At 45.3% G+C, this 18066-nt stretch overlaps 2 protein-coding genes across 2 annotated transcripts in view; both read right to left on the reverse strand.

Moving 5' to 3' along the window:
- Nucleotides 1-288, reverse strand: part of rims3 (regulating synaptic membrane exocytosis 3) — a gene marked incomplete at both ends in the record, with an annotated part of 18941 nt that extends 18653 nt beyond the window's left edge. The window contains one exon of the mRNA XM_079749208.1: nucleotides 1-288. This exon is cut by the window's left edge and continues 31 nt beyond it. Coding sequence (XP_079605334.1) covers nucleotides 1-288 — 288 coding nt within the window.
- A 10261-nt stretch (nucleotides 289-10549) lies between these two features.
- nup42 (nucleoporin 42) lies at nucleotides 10550-15747 on the reverse strand. The gene is made up of 7 exons (XM_079748840.1): nucleotides 15481-15747; nucleotides 14906-15263; nucleotides 14671-14759; nucleotides 12673-12749; nucleotides 12052-12138; nucleotides 11691-11787; nucleotides 10550-11514 (listed from the first exon to the last, which is right to left on the reverse strand). The coding sequence occupies exons 1-7, from the start codon at nucleotides 15638-15640 to the stop codon at nucleotides 10712-10714; spliced, it is 1671 nt and encodes a 556-aa protein (XP_079604966.1). The 5' UTR covers nucleotides 15641-15747; the 3' UTR covers nucleotides 10550-10711.
- Nucleotides 15748-18066: the final 2319 nt, after the last annotated feature.

The raw sequence follows: 18066 nt of genomic DNA on the forward strand, positions 1-18066 counted from the left end.
CCACTGTGACAGCCCCACGATGGCCACCATCTTGGCGCCCAGGCTGGACCTCCGCTTCTTGTTGCCGGCCAGCGACGCCGAGTCCCCGTTGCCGTTGGCGACGCCGCCGGCCCCGCCTCCTCCCCCTCCGCTACTCCCGCCTCCGGGGCTCTTCTCCAGGCTGTACATGGCCCCTGAGATGCTGGAGGAGCGCACCACGTTGCGGGCCGAGGCGCTCAGGCCGTTCAGGTGGCTTATCCCTCCGGGGCCCGGGGCTGCCACCTCCACCGAGGTGCTGCTGAGCATCATGCTGCTGTCTGCTACCCTGCTGGGGGGTGGGGGTGGGTGGGGGTAGGGGCCCGGGGTTGGTCGGATAAGAGGAGGACCGGGGGGTGGGGGGAGGGCTGGGGGGGGGGGGAGGCGGAGGAGACAGACCAGGAGGAGGAGGAGGAGGAGGAGGAGGAGGAGGGGGAGGGGGAGAGATAAAGGGTAAGAGAGAGATTGTCACTTGCTATCAAGCCCCCCCGGGGAGACTGTTTAAGGATTTATGTTTGATCCGTTGCGCCCGAGTGGGTGCGAGGTGTGAAGTTAGCAGCAGGTGGGTGGTGGGGGGGGGGGATGGGTTAAGGGGTCGTACTCAAGCGTGGACTACGGGCTGTGAGGATGTTGGGGATTGAAGCCGGCGACAACGCTACCTGGGGATACAAGACTCTATCGTCACACAAAGAAAAGCTGTCCTTTTCCCCCTCTCTCAAGCACTCTCGTCAGTGTGAGGCAGCGGCAATATTAAACCCATTATTATGTCCTAAAAATGTGATATTTTGAAGACAGAGTAAGGAATTACAGTCAAAGGGTTGTTCCCTCCGCAGCTGAAGGCTGAGTCTGAATTTTCCCCCGGTTTGGGGTTTTTAGTGAGAGATTAGTTTTTATTGCAGACGCAGCATAATGTATATCCCTTCAAGTGATTAGTGGACGTGATGTAAACAAAAAAAAAAGGAAAATTATCCAAGAACAACATGGTCAAACGCAGACATTAAAAGGTCAGCCTGACGGAAAGGGACAAATTCTAGCACACTTTCCAAGTAAAACACAGGCACGCGCAAACACACACACACAAACAAACACGCACGCATGCACGCACGCATGCACACGCACACACACACACACACACACAAACACACACGCACACACACGTCAGACCTGAAATGTCAGGCCTGGCCTGCTGTTTGGGCTAACCCTGTCAAATGGTATTTGCCTTGTGTGTTATTTTAGAGACTTTTCCTGCATGTTTGACCTTAAAGCCTGGCAGATGATAAACTCTACAGCACAAGCCATCACGGTGTGATCTAGAAGTCCCACAGGCATGCCAATAGGAACACCCACACATGCACGCACTCACGCATGCACGCACACACACACGCACATCCACACACACAGGCACACGACACATACATACACCCACACGCAGCTAACTCTTTACGTTTAACAGAACTGGTATTATACCTCTTTAACTTCAATGTTGTTACTTATTTTTTATATATAATTGATGACCTTTATTCAACAGGAAATTGAGGAATGAGAGTTAGGGCACCACTTTTGCAAGAGAGACAAAATAGCAACAAAATCCCAAACACATGACAGGTACAGAGAATTGACATGAACAAATATGGCTTGTATGATATCCCTCGATTAAAAAAGGATAACACATTTATTTTGCTTTCCTATCTCCACACTCACCCCCATCCCTCCCCTGCCTCCCCACTAAACTCTCTCCCAATTACAGGTAGATAATGCAGGGACCAAATTGACAAGGCAAGGGCACATGAAATATGTATTCTCATCCCTTAGTTGTCTCTACCTTGTCGCTTTGCCTTGCGTCCACCGTAGCAGCGCCTCACTTAAGGTCACTCACCGTGTTTACCTGCCTGCTGGCTTATTTTACCCTCTCTCTCTCTCTCTCTCTCTCTCTCTCTCTCTCACTGTCTCTCTCCCTCTCACTGTCTCTCTCTCTCCCTCCATCTCACTCTTATTCGTAAAAAGGTAAAGAGTGCATCACTTATTGAGCCATTCTTTCCCAGAAGCCACCGGAGCATAAGCCATCTAGTGCATCTAGACGCTCAGCAGACAACGCACATTCCAGTTCAACTTAGTGATGCAAATTCCGCTATTAATAGGAAGTTAATATCCCCCCCCCCCCCCCCCCTAAGAAAGCCATAGAATTTTTAATTCATAGACTAAGCTGCGAATAGCAATGAGGTGATAAAAGAGTAAGCGTGCGGCCGTGTTTGATGCCACGAACACTGCCACAGCCCTCTTGGCAGGCAGTAGAAAGGGAGCCAACTAAATAATATATATATGCACTCCGTACAGAGAATCATGCCCTCATTCCTTCACCCGCTTTCATGGGAGTGGAAGAAGTTTGGAAATAAGGTTACAATGGGATGACAATGTCATCACTAGATAGTAAAGAGGTAGAAGGTAGGAGAGAGAGAGAGAGAGAGAGAGAGAGAGAGAGAGAGAGAGAGAAAGAGAAAGAGAAAGAGAAAGAGAAAGAGAAAGAGAAAGAGAAAGAGAGAGAGAGAGAGATCCATAATGCAGGATCATACTACCGGCATTGCAGATAAACAGGCACCACTTCCTGCTGAGGTTACCATAGCAATACTCTAGGTTAAAACTTAAAGGGCCTGGTTCCTGCTGCCATTGTGTTTTGGTGGTCCAATATCATGGTGTCTCTGATGATCACTGAAGCAGACACAACAGAAGGGCTCCTTTTTTGCTGCTATGAACACATACAGTGCTACATGAGCACACTTGCATGCATACACACACACACACACACACACACACACACACACACACACACTCTCACTCATATTTGCACACATATAAACTCACACACACACACACACACACACACACACACACAGAGCCAGTATTTTAGCAGCACACACACACATGCTCTAGTGTACTAAATGTGTGTGCCAGAGCGTGGGAGAGGAAGTCAAAGGAGTCATATTTGCACACATTCACATACACTCACATACACACACACATGCATGCACACACACATTCATATTTGCACACACTTCACACGCATACCCACAAAACATAAGAGTGCCAGGCCGCACCGTGCTCAAGGCCAAATGGAACACACACAAGCACACACACCCACGTACACGCACACACACATAGAGAGCCACACACACGCAAAGCAAGCCAGCATTTTAGCAGCACACACACATGCTGTACCGCACTAAATGTGCATGCCTGGGCGTAGGAGAGGAAGGGCCACAATAATGAATGATGGGGTCTGTTGCCACTGTTGGCCCGGGTGGAAATCTGGAAGAGTCACTCAACCATCTTGTGAACACGCTCAGATTCACAATTCACAAATCGACTTCTTAAAGGGACAGTCAGCCCAGTTTAAAACGTGTCTGTTGTTTTTCTTCATATTTTTGTGTGTGAGTATGTTATCCTTCCCCACTTCATCAGGATCTGAGCCTCTGTTCCTTTGTTTATTGTTTTTTGTCTAGTCGAATGTTCCTCCAGTCAAACCCTTATTGACGGTTGGTTGTGCAGGTTGTGGTACCGAACAATAATATTTACTCCGATGCTATTTTAAATTTGAGTAATGAAGCTGGCTTATCTCCTGACAGAGAATTGTTTTTTCCATTTTAATAAATTTGGAACCCAACAAATGTACTGTCATAAATAATCTATCTACGGAGCCCCGGAGATGACAGAGGATTTTGATTATTTTTTTGTGGGCACTAAATATTAAGTCTTGACCTCGAAATACAGCAAAAAATGTAGAAGTCGCCACAAAATACTAATTTGTGGCCTCGAAATATTTATTCCGTGGCCACAAATTAGTTTAAGATAATTGCATACAACCTTTGAGGATTCTAAAATGATTATGTCATTACCATGCCCAGCGTAGGATTGCACAACGGCTTTCGGCAGGTAATAAATAATAAATCAATTGTTTGTAAGGAAAGGACTAGGGTATTATTCTGAACCTTGCTCACTGACTTTGGGATCTAACCTAGTACCTTTTGGCTGACAATTGAACACCCTTATCAACACACTAGTAAGTAATGGTAATGATAATGGTAATGTAATTTTGGGGCACTGAGATTCATCAGTTCCATTGCTTTTTTACCCCTTGACAGAATAAGCATGATGAACTAACTACTTACTTTAAGCAGAGAACTGTATTTTATATCATCCTCCTTGTTAGTCTGTTTATGTGTGTGTGTCTGTGTGTCACGCGTGTTCATAAATGATCCACCATCTGATGTTACCAGCCGTGAAATTAACAGTACATTTGTAGCTAAATATTGTTTGGTTTGGCCGCTCTCATTGAATCAATCAGATGTTATATCCAATAAAATCTTTAACGAGGTGAATCATTGAGTGGCTCCCTCCAAATTGCCTTGTGACTAGAGACATAAATTTGATCAGTCACACCGGGTTCTCTGACAAATTGCCTGAATCAAGATCGAACCGGCCAGTTGGTGAGCGGCATGTGTGCACAACCTAGGGGAACCAGGAAGTGTATAGCCTCTGGGAGGGTTGGTCCTACAATAAGGTACAGTTTGGATTTAAAGCACGCTATCAAACGACGACATACAGTGAGAAAAAGATACACGCACACATGGAAACACAATCACACACACAGGGTCGGGCTGACCGTTCGTCAAGACACTGAAGTGACAATAAAAATGAAAAGTCGTCTTCTAACGACACTGGCATTAAGTCACCTCGGTGACTACCAGACCCAGAACCCCCCGTCCTCTCGCCGCCCTCCTCCATGGTGTGATGGTTGAGCAAGTGTTTTACTGTTAAACCTCCTCCCCCATAATATAATATAGCTCTATAAGAATAGAAGTATAACCCAAACCACACCTCATATAATACACGTATCAACTTAGAACAAAAGGGAAAAAACAGTTGGGGGGGGGGGGGGATGTCACCCTGTCAGCAGGACTGGCTGTAGTGCTGGGGGTGTGTAGTAGGGTGGGCAGGAGGAGTGGGGGGGGGGGGGGGGGGGGGGGGGGGGGGGCAGGTGATGGAGGTGGATAGTGAGTTATGGTGAGTTAAGAGGACCGTGATGGATGAGATAAGGAGCCGCCTTCGCGCTGGGTCCCGTTAACTAACACCGGTGCCGGTGACATCTCTCTCCTCCACCCCCACCCTGCTCCCTCGCCTGACCCCCCCCCGACACCGTCCTCCACTCCCTGCCCGGGAGGACCTCCAAGGACCTCACGCCAGAACCTAATACGTCCACCGTTTGTTCCTGAGTCCCTCTCTCTTAACAACCTCATATGCCAGCGTGTGTGACCCACACCACTTAAATTAAAGCCACCGCATAACCCTCTCCTCACCCTCCGGTCCTTCGTTTGCATCTTGAATCTCAACATCACGCGTTAGCCAGCATCTTTCATGAACACATGGGTGGGCCTGTGCGTAGCAGACAACACACACACACACACACACACACACACACACACACACACACACACACACACACACACACACACACACACACACACACACACACACACACACACACACACACACACACACCTTGTATACAGGCCACGCTGACAGGCATTAGCCCATACAAATAAAAACCCTGGGCATATACTCACACAGATAGAGGCTAAAAAAAGGCTCTCATTACTATGATAAGTGTCTGCTCAGCGCCTGGCTTGTTTTCATTGGATTTTCCCTTCAAAGGGGACCCAGACCAGCAAAGAGCAAGAGTATCTGAAGTGAGGGTACATTATAGTGAACACATGTGAACACTCTGTTTGCACACACACACACGATTGTTGCACTGTGTGTGCGGTGTGTGTGTGTGTGTGTGTGTGTGTGTGTGTGTGTGTGTGTGTGTGTGTGTCTGTGTCTGTGTGTCTGTGTGTCTGTGTGTCTGTGTGTGACTTTGCAGATGTGTTATGTGTGCTAGGTGCACCGTGCTGGCCTATGAGCATGGCCTTTTGCGGTGTGTGATCTTCAGAACTAGGTGTGTGTGTGTGTGTCTGTGTGTGTGTGTGTGTTGGTGTGTGTGTGTCTGTGTATGTGCGTATGAACTCTTTGATGAAATATGATGCAGTGAACAGCAGTCTGGCCTTTTGAGCAGCCAACTCATCTGATTTTATCTGACACATCTCTCTCTCTTACTCAGTCTCAAACGTTTTGCTAACACACAAACACATACACAGAAACAAAAATGATGACACACACATGCATGCATGCACACACAGACATACACACACACACACACACACACACACACACACACACATACAAAGGCCAATAACATACAACCACATGTCCTGGTGAATATTTCAGTACAGCAGGGACCTACGTTCTTGCTCAAGTGAGAACAGCACACACACACACACACACACACACACACACACACACACACACACACACACACACACACACACACACACACACACACACACACACACACACACACACACACACACGTCTCATACAGACAAGCGCACACACACACACACACACACTCACACACACATCTAATGGACCCCCTGCAAGCCAGTCAGTCCCACCCAACCCAACCCTAGACTGCGTGATGCAATGCCTTGAATATTTAATCCCAACACACACGTGACATTAGGAGCTATTCCGTAGTAGGACACCATTCCCGGAGAAGGAACATGGGTTCTGATGTTGGGTTCCTTTGTTTATCGGGGTAGTAATTCTGATGTGTGAGTTCTCACGGTACATGCGGCGGTGTGTGTCTGCTATCAGCTGCTAATGTCGTAAACCCTGCCGGGTTAGTTCATACAAAGGCGTGTTCCTCTTCCTTGTGTACCAAATGAGGCTGACTCTGCAGCCGGTGACTAACTAATGGAGCGATAAATGCAATGATAGCAGGGCCTACATGGGTACAACATTCCCAGGCATCAACCACAGTTTGAATTCAGCTCAGTGTGAGCCTGTGTGTGTGTGTGCGTCTGTCTGTGTGTGTGCCTGTGTGGTTTGCCATCTGATACAATCTCACACCTCAGCGTGCACTTGGCTTGACCTTTTTCTTAGAAACCGATCTGGTTCAACCACATCCCATACCATATCTCTCTCTCACTCTCTTTTTCTCACATATAAACACACACACACACACACACACACACACACACACACACAAGCACCCACTCATTCTCTCTCTCACTTTCTATCTCGGCATCTATACTCACACACTGTCTGGCACACACACATTGACTCACAAATGCAAAAGGTCAGAGTCTTTACCGGTCGAACACAAAATGTAACAGATGAGCTGCCCTGAAGCGTCTTTTATCTTATCTCGGGCGCCACACAGCTCGCGCTCAGCCACAGCCACCAGGGAAGCAAGCAGCATGCCGTTGAAATCTGACCCACGTTGGCATCTTTCCCTTTATTCCTCCCGATCAATCAGTCGAACCACACACATTGTTGCTTTGTTTTTTTTGTCTAGCCGAATCCTTTCACGGGATAAAAAAATGAATATTGGCAATCCTATATTGGCAATGAGCTTGATTAACTTAACTGAACAGAAGTAGGCCAAGGGGCCTGATGGTTGTGTGCTGTGTCAACAGTCTTCGAGGAATATAGGACAGTAGTTACATCGCCTTACTGTGAAGCACCAAACTATGCATGGCACTTCAGATCCCCATAGAAAAAGAAAGGGAATAGCCAATATCAAGTGAGTTTATGATAAACCTCATTATTAATAATTTCTAATATCTCCCATCCATCATCTCCCAAACCGTCATCTTAACACTTAATTCCTTTATCTTAAATATTAAATACTCCTAAAATACAATGCTGATTGTTATTTGTCATAAGGTTAGTTTACTCAGATGATGTTGTTTAGTTGCAATTTAGTTCAGTAAATATTTTTGCTGGCAAAATGCTTGCAATGCAACATTTGCCATGACCCACAGGACAACAAATGCTATTTCCCAGGCAGACTACTTAAAAGCCTAGAAAAGGATAGGTAGGCTACCTTGTTACAATTTAGGATATATTCAGTAAGAAATGACTGCGCGTAATTTGATTTCAAATACAGCATCCAAGTACAAATATTAGTATGATTTTCTAATAGCAGCAATATTACAATCAAAAATCAATTTAACGAAACAGTAATTAATCCACACCGCAGCATTATTTTGATAGCGTGCGTAATTTAGGTTTTGAACGCGTTTCCTCCGATTACAAAAAGGTAGGAAAGCGTAAACACTTACCAATTAATGCAGGGAGCGGAGACGACAGAGGACGGGACGGGAGTTGTCAAATAACTGTTTCTGCCTGATATGTCTGCATCATTGTCATCGTTTAGCTTTTATTCTTGCTGTGCCGGAGTGAAGACAGTGATTTTGCGTTGCACTGCTGCTGATCACACTGCATCCAAGGCGCGGTGGAAGACGGTTTACTGTTGAGAGGGAGAGAAAGAGAGAGGGGGGGAACAGGGGGGATAATAGCGGGATGCGATTAGTCTGCCTGAAGAACAGCAACGGGAAACAGCGAACACGTGTGGCGCTGGAAGGAATCGACAGGAATAAATAAAGATTACGTCTCATCGGGTGGGGGATATATTATCATATAAACCAACGGCTAATTCTTACCTTGGTTGTTGGTATGAGAACGCAGGTAGCTACTGATCGTTCAACTTTTCATTGGGTCGCTGTAATAAAAAGACTGCAGACTTCAGACTTGTTCGCCTTCGTTTGCTTAAGGAATAGCTTTATCCAAACGGTATATGCACGTGTGCTGAGAAGGCCAAGTATGTGAGCCTAGGCCTACTTCATTCAATTATGCCCACATCTCATTCATTAACTTTTCGACTGCGAACGCCAGTGGTAGATGGAAATGTTATAGAACAGAACTCCATTCAGTGGTATTTATGAGGCGAGAGACCATGAATGCGTCCCTCGCCAAGAAAATAACAACTCGCAAGCAACCTCGAAAGTGAGAAATGTGCCGTTCGTTTAACCACCCAGCGAACCGCTCAAAAGAGCATAAATCAGACGCATGAGATCAATGAAGCGGGTCCCAGAGGCGTCTTGTAGCGCAACACATTCACTTCTACTGCTTGTTGCCTTTTTGGTTTCAATAATGGGCCCCCGCATTGCTCTGCCGCAGTGGGTTGGACCGCGGACGACCTACTCCGTCTTAATCCAACATGAATGACTACGTCGTATGTCACCGGTGTCAAACGATCCTGCTGATAAAAGATGGCAGGTATTAAGGGGTGAGCTGGTCAGCCCTCAGTCCTCCTCCCCTCTGGCCCACTGCTTGACACTCAAAGTGGTTTAAATATTTCATGTATATCCCCTGTCGTACAAAAGTGCGTGTTTTCTAACAGCGAGTGTTGGTGCTTTTAACATTAAACAAAATATTAAAACACATGTACAATAGAATAGTTGTTCAGCAGCAGTATTTGCCTATTTCCTGAAAAGTTAAGTTAAATATTATTTGTAGGCTATGTATTTTGTGTATTGACTTCTATGTAGTCTTAAATGTAAATACCAAAAATGAAAAAATAAATTACTGCAGGATATTAAGGATGTTGATGAATTACAGATGAAGAAATAATATTAGAAAAAAACGGGTTTTCTAGTGACATTTGAGAGTAATCTGTTTAACATTGAATGATGCTGAACTGCTGCCTTTCCACGATATAACCAAGATAAAACATTATTCTTCCTAATACCCAATATGATGAATTTCTCCCTATTGATGCTGTTGCTTAACATTCAAAACTATGCTGCTCATACTTGTGTTTCCTTAACAGAGACAGGCAGTGCAGCAAAATAATAGTGATTGCTTAATTCACTTAAGGGCAAAGGGTCAGATTCGGTCTTCTCGGCTTATCACGCGTCAAACTAATCGAATCACTTTCTATTAACGCGGTGAATTATTGACGTTTCTGCTCATACATTTGCACTGGCATTAAGGGTAACTACATTAACTAGCTGTGAACTTGACGTTGCTATCACATTTGACCATGGACGTTACTGTTAATTTTCTTTGTGTAACACAAAGAATAATGTTAAAGTATGTCGTGGCTACATTCTATCTAATGCTGATTATGTAAGATCACTGTTGTGCCCAAAACCCTGTCAGCTAAATCCTATATTGTCAAGTCAGCAGAGCCTTCCCTTGAAGCAGAACAGGATAACAGTGTTTGGCTCTTAAATGAGGGAGGTATTCGTATATCATGTAATACGTTCGTATTGAATATGCTAATAGAATACTGGAACCCGGTGTAATTGGAAGTTGTTTAACCTCTCCTGGATCAATATTATTGGACTGGACTAGAATGAAACAGTGAGAGCTTTGGAGGGGTGCCAAATCTCCACCATTCGTCCAATGCACACAAAGTAAGGTTGTGAAACACAACGTTTTAAAATGATACGGTTTCAAACTGCTCAGCAAATCAAATATAAGCAGTGACACAGTTCTGACATGTAGTTCCTGCTGTCAGTGTATTTAGGAGAAAGCAAAGCTTAACTGTAAAGAAGGTAAGATAGAGCATGTTTTCAATGTTGCTGCGCGTACATTTATTATAAAAAAACATCATACATTCCATCATTAAACCTCATTTCAATTAGTCGCAAATCTAAGGGGTAGATGTCTTTGCATAGCAAATTTGATTAGTAATAACAAAATGATGTTATATTTCCCAAAAGTCCAAAAAGATAAGATTATATTCGTGCTAAAAGCCCACCAGCATGTCAGCCGGCGGGGGCTTCAGGGGTATCTGTCCTAGTGTGAACCTTTTGGCTCCAAACTGACCCAGTTCCTCTGGGGTCAGCTCGCTCTGGGGGGTGAAGAGGCTGTCCCCGGGCCCCCCGGCGGAGCTCCTGGTCCCCCCTGCTGCTGCTGCCGCTGGTTGACCCGTGGGTCGGGCCGACCCCAACCCCCCGCCCGCCTGTCCGAACAAGCTCCCGCCGCCCGCAGCCGGGGCCGCCGCCCCAAACCCGGGGGCCGCCGCAGCCCCGAACCCGGGGGCCGCCGCCGCCCCGAACCCGGGGGCCGCCGCCGCCCCGAACCCGGGGGCCGCCGCCGCCCCGAACCCGGGGGCCGCCGCCGCCCCGAACCCGGGGGCCGCCGCCGCCCCGAACCCGGGGGCCGCCGCCGCCCCGAACCCGGGGGCCGCCGCCCCGAACCCGGGGGCCGCCGCCGCCCCGAACCCGGGGGCCGCCGCCGCCCCGAACCCGGGGGCCGCCGCCGCCCCGAACCCGGGGACGCCTGCGGGTGTCGCCGCCGCCGTCGTGGCGGAAGAGAAGCTGAAGGTGGAGGCGGAGGCGGAGCCAAACCCTGCGGGGGCCGGAGTCTTGTTGGGGTCTGGAGCGGCGAAAGAGAAGCCGGACGCCGCTGGCCCCGGCGCCGGCTCCGAGGAGCCGAACCCGAAGCTGGGCTGGGCGGGGGCCGCTGGAGCCGAGGGCCCAAAGCCGCCGCCGGCCGGCCCGGCGAAGCTGAAGGTTTTGGCCTGGGCCGGCGAGGCGGACCCCAAGCCTTCACACAGAGGAGGACACGGCCACCAGATTTATGGGAAAGGAGGATTGTTTTAACACACAATCGCTGCACATTTTGTTCATTATGATATTGTTTTTTATCAATTCATTACTCATTTATTTTTTAGCAACACACTTGAATGCGATAATGAAGCGACAACTCCAAAGAGGCCTCACCTGTCCCCGCGCTGGGCGTGGACGACCCGAAGGCAGACGTGGCCGAGCCACAGCCGGCCGGAGGAGCCTGGGGCGTGGGGTTGTTCAGCTCAGCCAGCTGTAGGGGGAGCGCACCATACAATCCATCAGGAATGGTTTGATTGACTTTATAAATGTAGCCTGAAGGGGTTTTTTTTTTATCGAAATGGCCAAAAGTGAAAAAAGCTGTGGAAAATACATTCATGACTTTGACGGCGTCGATACCAAACGAATGAAAGACCCAACTTCCAGAAACTACAAGACTGTTATTCGTGATGGACTGCCCATATACTTGGGAGACACAGAAGCATGTCTCAGGCTTGACAAGTTGTGTGAGTCTCACCAAAGCCACGCGAGTGGTTGCATTCATGACTCTCAGCTCCTGGACCCTGCTCCGCCATTGGTTGATTGCTTGATTGATGCCATTAGTCTGGGAAGAAAGAAAATTGCCATGAAACGTTGTTCGATAACTGCTGTCACAATTTAGCTTCAGCCAATCTTAATTTTACCAGAAGACAAACATTAAGTAAATAATAAGCCAAACGTAGATTATTTGATCAGATAATACATCCCATTTTATTGCATGATGTTGCAGAAAAAGGTCTGTTATTTTGTTGACCTGATGGGCAAAATGACAAAATCACATTATTTGATCAAGGTCTGCATTAGGCCTCAGAAAATGATGTTCCATGATACCCATTGCATCTCAGGTAATATCAGTCTATCCCTTTTGTTCTATTCCTGAAGAAAATGTAATTGGTTGAGTCCATTTTCCATCCGGGCTCCGTAGCCAAGCAGGTGACCAATTACTGCACACTCGCGAGGCCATGGCAGTGACCAATTACCTACTACCCACTCTGTGAGGAACGAAGCACTGCTGTTTCAGTTGAGGTAGTACAAAATACACAAAAACCTGTAGAAAAACAATAGAGCAAGAACCGAAAAACAAGCAACAGAAGCTCACATAATTCTGTAAATCACCCGAGTCTCTGCTGTTGTAGTACTCTAGCCTGAGCTCTTCCTGAGAGAGCTCTGCAAAACCTGTTGAAAAAGGGAATGAGGGAGCATTGGTCAAATATGCCATATCATGTGTTCAGGGCTCTTCCATGGCAGGATAGAAAGTCAGTTTAATCAGTAGTATATGTCTATGTTAACTCAGCTTTACCTGTATTATTTACTGTCCATGTTAAATCTGTTTAATCTTTATTATTTACAGTCTATGCTAAATCTGTTTTATATACAGTCTTTGTTAAATCAGGTTAGCCTGTATCAAATACAGTCTATTTTAACTTAACTATAATATAGAGCGTGAATATCTGTTTGTATCCAATATCTATCTTCTAATGACGATTTAAGGCCGTGACCGATAAATGTCTTAGCAATCTGCCACGATCTGCCTTTACAGATAGATCGTTGGCACCGTACCACAGTGCACATTCTATCAGTAGCAGTTCCATGGCTCAAACACGGTTATTTTCTCAGCCAAATGATGAATCACACTTTCTTCCATGAGGGTTATTACCTTCAATAACCGCTTTAGTATACACCACGGTGTGTGTGTGTGTGTGAATGTGTGAAGCGCTGTCTGAACAGTAGTTCAATTTGACTTTTGCATCCGAAAGAGGGTAATGCTTCCCCGACTCTTATGGTATAACACCATAGTGTGTATGGATGTCTGAAGTATCGTCTGAGCAGCACTTGATTTGGATGTTTGTGTGCGAGGGAGGGTTGATCTTCCCAAACACCTTGTGTTATACTATAACGCCAGGTGTGTGAAGCATTTCATAAACAACATCGATCATTATTATCCTGGCATCGCCAGATGAATTGTAAACGGCAATTAGTCTGGAGCCTCTCTGTTCTTTTTTGATTTCCAAGCTGCGTCACCAACAGGCCCAGAACAAATTGCCTCTGGACACAAAAGGATAGGCCAACAACCAATCATATCAATGAAACGGGGGACGCAGCACTCAACAAAGGAGACATATTATACCACCAGGTGTGAGTGTGATTAGCCTTACAAGCCGTTTCGAAAATCTGCCCGGTAGGACATCACTAGTAGGCGTGTCCACCTAGATGTGTGCTGGATAGATCAGTCTACCAGCCTAAACAGTGGACTGAAGTAAACGTTGCTCAACTATCCAAAATCTACGTAAAAAACATATGAAAAATAATCGTGATAAGTGTATTTTAGCCATATCAACAACCCCTACTTTAAAGGCAAAATTAGATATTATACAATTAAGAAAAAAAAGAAGCAATTAGACAAAACACAGGCAAATTAAGAAAACATACATTTGACAACACATGCCCAGCATTTAGAGAATGTGCTGTAAATTTACAAGACATTACAGAAACGCACCGCATTACCCCAAAGGATAACAAAGTGTTTCCAGAGTAAACTAAAAAGGGATGTTGGTTGTTGGTTTCTGTATAATGATGTTATTGAAGTCGGCTACCGACAGTGCTGTTGGATATTTGCTAAAATGCAAGAGGTTTTGGTCAATTCTTGGTCAAAATCTGATCGCAAGATTATTATTTTTTATTATTATTATTATTATTATTATTATTATTATTATTGGTACAGATTTTTTATTATTTATTATTATTGCAGGGTTGAAACATGTTGGTCACTTTAAAGTCTCCTCTGGAATCACTTCTGTTATTGTTCTGTGTAATCGTTTCTGCATTGTGTTGTGTTTTCTGAATTTGCTGCACTTCTTCTACATGCATGCGCTTGCTTATGGAATTTTCAACTTTTACCCATTTTTCCCCATCATTGTGCATCATTTCTCTTTTTAATTGCTCCAGTATTGAGCAAGAATGCTCCCGAATCTGGGACTGGGTTGCAATGCAATCCTATGTTGCAGAGGGGAACTAGTCCCCGTCAATGTACCTCTCTAAGTGCTTATTTTTGCCAAAATTGTGCAATGAGCTCTGACGGCCAATCTATGATACAGACCTGAAATGGTTGCGATGGTCGGGGCATAACATGAAAACATCCATTGTCCTGATGTCTCCCAGATCTCCACATCATTCTTGACGGTCTCCCTGAGACACAAATACACTTATCAGTTCAAATATTAACAAACACGTTTGCTGACTTTGTGTATGAATTGACTGAACTGACTGTAATAAGTGTTATTACATAAATAAATCGTTTTCCTGCAGAGTATAACAGAATATGTCAAACTCACAGATGTTTTTCCTGTTCATCGCTTCCTCCCCCTCCTTTATCAAAAGTCTGCTGCGTGTTGAGGGCAGAATAGCGATTCTGTGAGGAAAAACTGAATTCGGAGCTCTTGCTGTTTTCCCTTCTGCCCCCGCCTCCTCCACCTCTGCCCCAGTCAGCCCCACCCCCCCCTCCTCCTCCTCCTCCTCCTCTTCGGCCCCAGTCACCCCCACCGGCTCCTCCACCTCCTTTGCCCCAGTCAGTCCCACCACTTCCTCCCCTGCCCCAGTCATCGCCACCTTGAGAGGAGAAAGATGAAGGCTGGATATAGTTTCCTGCCGACTGATTCTGCGATGGATTCACCCAAACTCTGTTACCAAAGCCTGTCGGAGGAAGGGAATACGAAAGGCAATTGGTTATAAGAACAACTAAAACGATATGGTTATAATGCAGTGGGAAAACTAATTGAAATGAATAGCTACTAAACATCAGCGATTCAGTTGGACTATCTTTCAAGTCCGACGCACTTTTTGTTTTACATTACACTGGAAATAATATTGAAGTCGAAGTTGATCGTTAAAGAAACGTATAAATGCTTACCGCCACCACCCCTGGGTTGTTGCGGAGTTGAACGGTTGTTAAATCCACCTCCTCCTCGACCACCACCACCACCACCTCCTCCACCTCCTTGGGGGTGCTCATTCCAACATTTGTCACCGTACCGACAACGTCCTTGCATAAAAAAACTGCACACTGGCATGTTTGTGTTCAAGGCTTCGATTTTAGTTAATACTTTGAGTGTATATCCACTACTTCGCAAAGTATTCTTGATTGATTGCCATTGTTTTGATGGAACTAGCTACACGATTTACGCACTACCACATGAATCCAAACAAGAGTCGCCACTTTTACACGTCATTGAAACCTCAGCCAATGAATGCTCACAAAACAATCACGTGGTTTGGTTCGGTCTTCTACCTCCACGCCCTCTTTCCCGCGATCTCGCTGCTTGCGTTCTTTATTGTGTCCATGTTGCGTTCAGGTCAGCGCGAGCTGAAACGACCAACTTTTTTCATACATGAGAAAATTAGGTATTGTAAGGGTAAGGGTGTGCCCAGTTCACGTGCAGCGAAGTGTGTGTGTGTGTGTGTGTGTGTGTGCGCGTGTGTGGGTGTGTGTGTGTGCGTGCGTGCGTGTGTGTGTGTGTGTGTGCGTGCATGCCTGCGTGCGTGCGTGTGTGTGTAGGGGTGGGGATATATCAATTTGACGATGTGTTACTTTTTGGGGGGAATGTCGCACCGTGTTTAATTGAAGTTTATATTTCAAAGCAACAAAACAATACAGACGCATAGCCAACCCCGGTGCAGGACGTGCACGAGTACCATGTGGTTGCAAATTTCTGGACAAACTTGCGTGTACGTTTTCTTTACATCATAACAAATGCAAACAAGGTTTTGAAAACATTGGTGTGTTTAGAAAATAACATTGTATTGATAAGGCTAAAATAAGAATAGTTTCCATGTAGGCCACATCTTCTGCTACGGGATGGACAAAGTTCTCATGTGTACAATCTGACCTTTCTGACCATAATGAAGAAGCACAAGGCTGCAACAGTAGAGATTGCTCAAAATGGCTTCAGAGGAACTGGAATGTACCCAGTCAATCTGGATGCTATTCATCCAGCTGTTTATGAGCCCAGCAAAACAACTGAGAGAGCTCAACCACCTGCAAATTCAGAGCCATGCATGGGCACTACCAGAGCAGGCTGCAGCAGCACAGGTAACAACAACACACAGACCAGCCCAGTGGGTCCTGGCTAAGCACGCTCCATCAGCAGAGGCCCCAGCAGCCTTGGCCCTAGCAGAGCAGGCCTCAACATCAATGGCAGAGTGGGGTCCAGGACAGGTTCAAGAGGATTCATGGATTGCTGCGGAGTTGGAACTGAACACGTTGCAAGATAACATTACTGAAAACAGAGAGCTGGGCACAGAGAATGACAGAGAGGATGTTACCCTTTCCTCTCTCATAGCTACTCCAACACGTGAGAGAGGGGCAACAAGAAAGCGTGCCAAACCCCCGACAAACCATCTGACGAGTGACAAGCATTTCAAATTCATAGGCCAGAAGGCATCAGCAAGTAAGGAAAGCTGTGAGAAGAAAAAATACAAGAAAAGCCTCAAAGTGGAAGACAGTGTAAACTCAGAGGGTAAAGAAGTTGCAGAGTCTGCAAAACAATGTATGGTGACAAAGTTGACCCCAAAAAAACAGAAGAATGGATAATGTGTGTTGGATGCAAGCAGTGGTTACATGAATCCTGTTTGGAGGACTTTGGCGTGATTGAAGATGGAGAGATATTTACTTGTTTACAGTGTCTGCCATGATTTGGGAGTCCTCTTATGGGACTACCGTCACCTCCATTTAAACTCTTTATGGATAGGCTATTATTTATTGGTGATCCTACCTTTGTTATTGTCTTAAATAGAATCAATGTTTTATGCTAAATGAATTGTTGCCAATTTCGGTGTCATGTTTTTATACATTGTTTTTAAGACTTGTTAGATGAATGTTTTTGATTAATGTTTTTCACTTTTAAATAGTTATTGCCAAATTTAAAATTATGTTTTTATACATTGTTCTTTTTTTTAGTTACATTGTTTTATAACTAAATATTTATTGTTTCTAATGTTAGTATTTTTAAGACTAGTTACATAACAGCTTTATACCATACAATGAATTGTTTCTGAATTTAGCTTGATGGTTTCATACATAGTTTTTAAAGACCTTTGCTTTAAAGAATAGGCAATGTTGTTGTTCACTTCCTATGGAAAAATAACCCATTAAATGTTGAAATTACTTCCCTTCTTCAATGTCTATGTCTTTTATATCCTAATATCAGGTGTCCCATTTTGACAATAAAGGTGTCCCTTTTGACAGTAACGCCTATTAAAAAGTGGTCTCCGGACATTTTGTGTTTGAGATGGAACTATTGAGTCTGCGTTTCATTATTTCTCTTTTTTTCTTTTGCATATCTTAGTAAAGGAGTTGGTGTTTATAGAATGGTATAATTTTTGGAAAATTCTATAAATTGTTCCGGAAGACACATTTTCAAAAAGTGTCCCAATTTAACAATACTAACCCTAGATTATTACGTTTCTGGAATGAATTGGAATGAACTTTCGCTATTTA

Source organism: Pollachius pollachius (assembly GCF_949987615.1).
Source record: "Pollachius pollachius genome assembly, chromosome: 13".
NCBI lineage: Eukaryota > Metazoa > Chordata > Actinopteri > Gadiformes > Gadidae > Pollachius > Pollachius pollachius.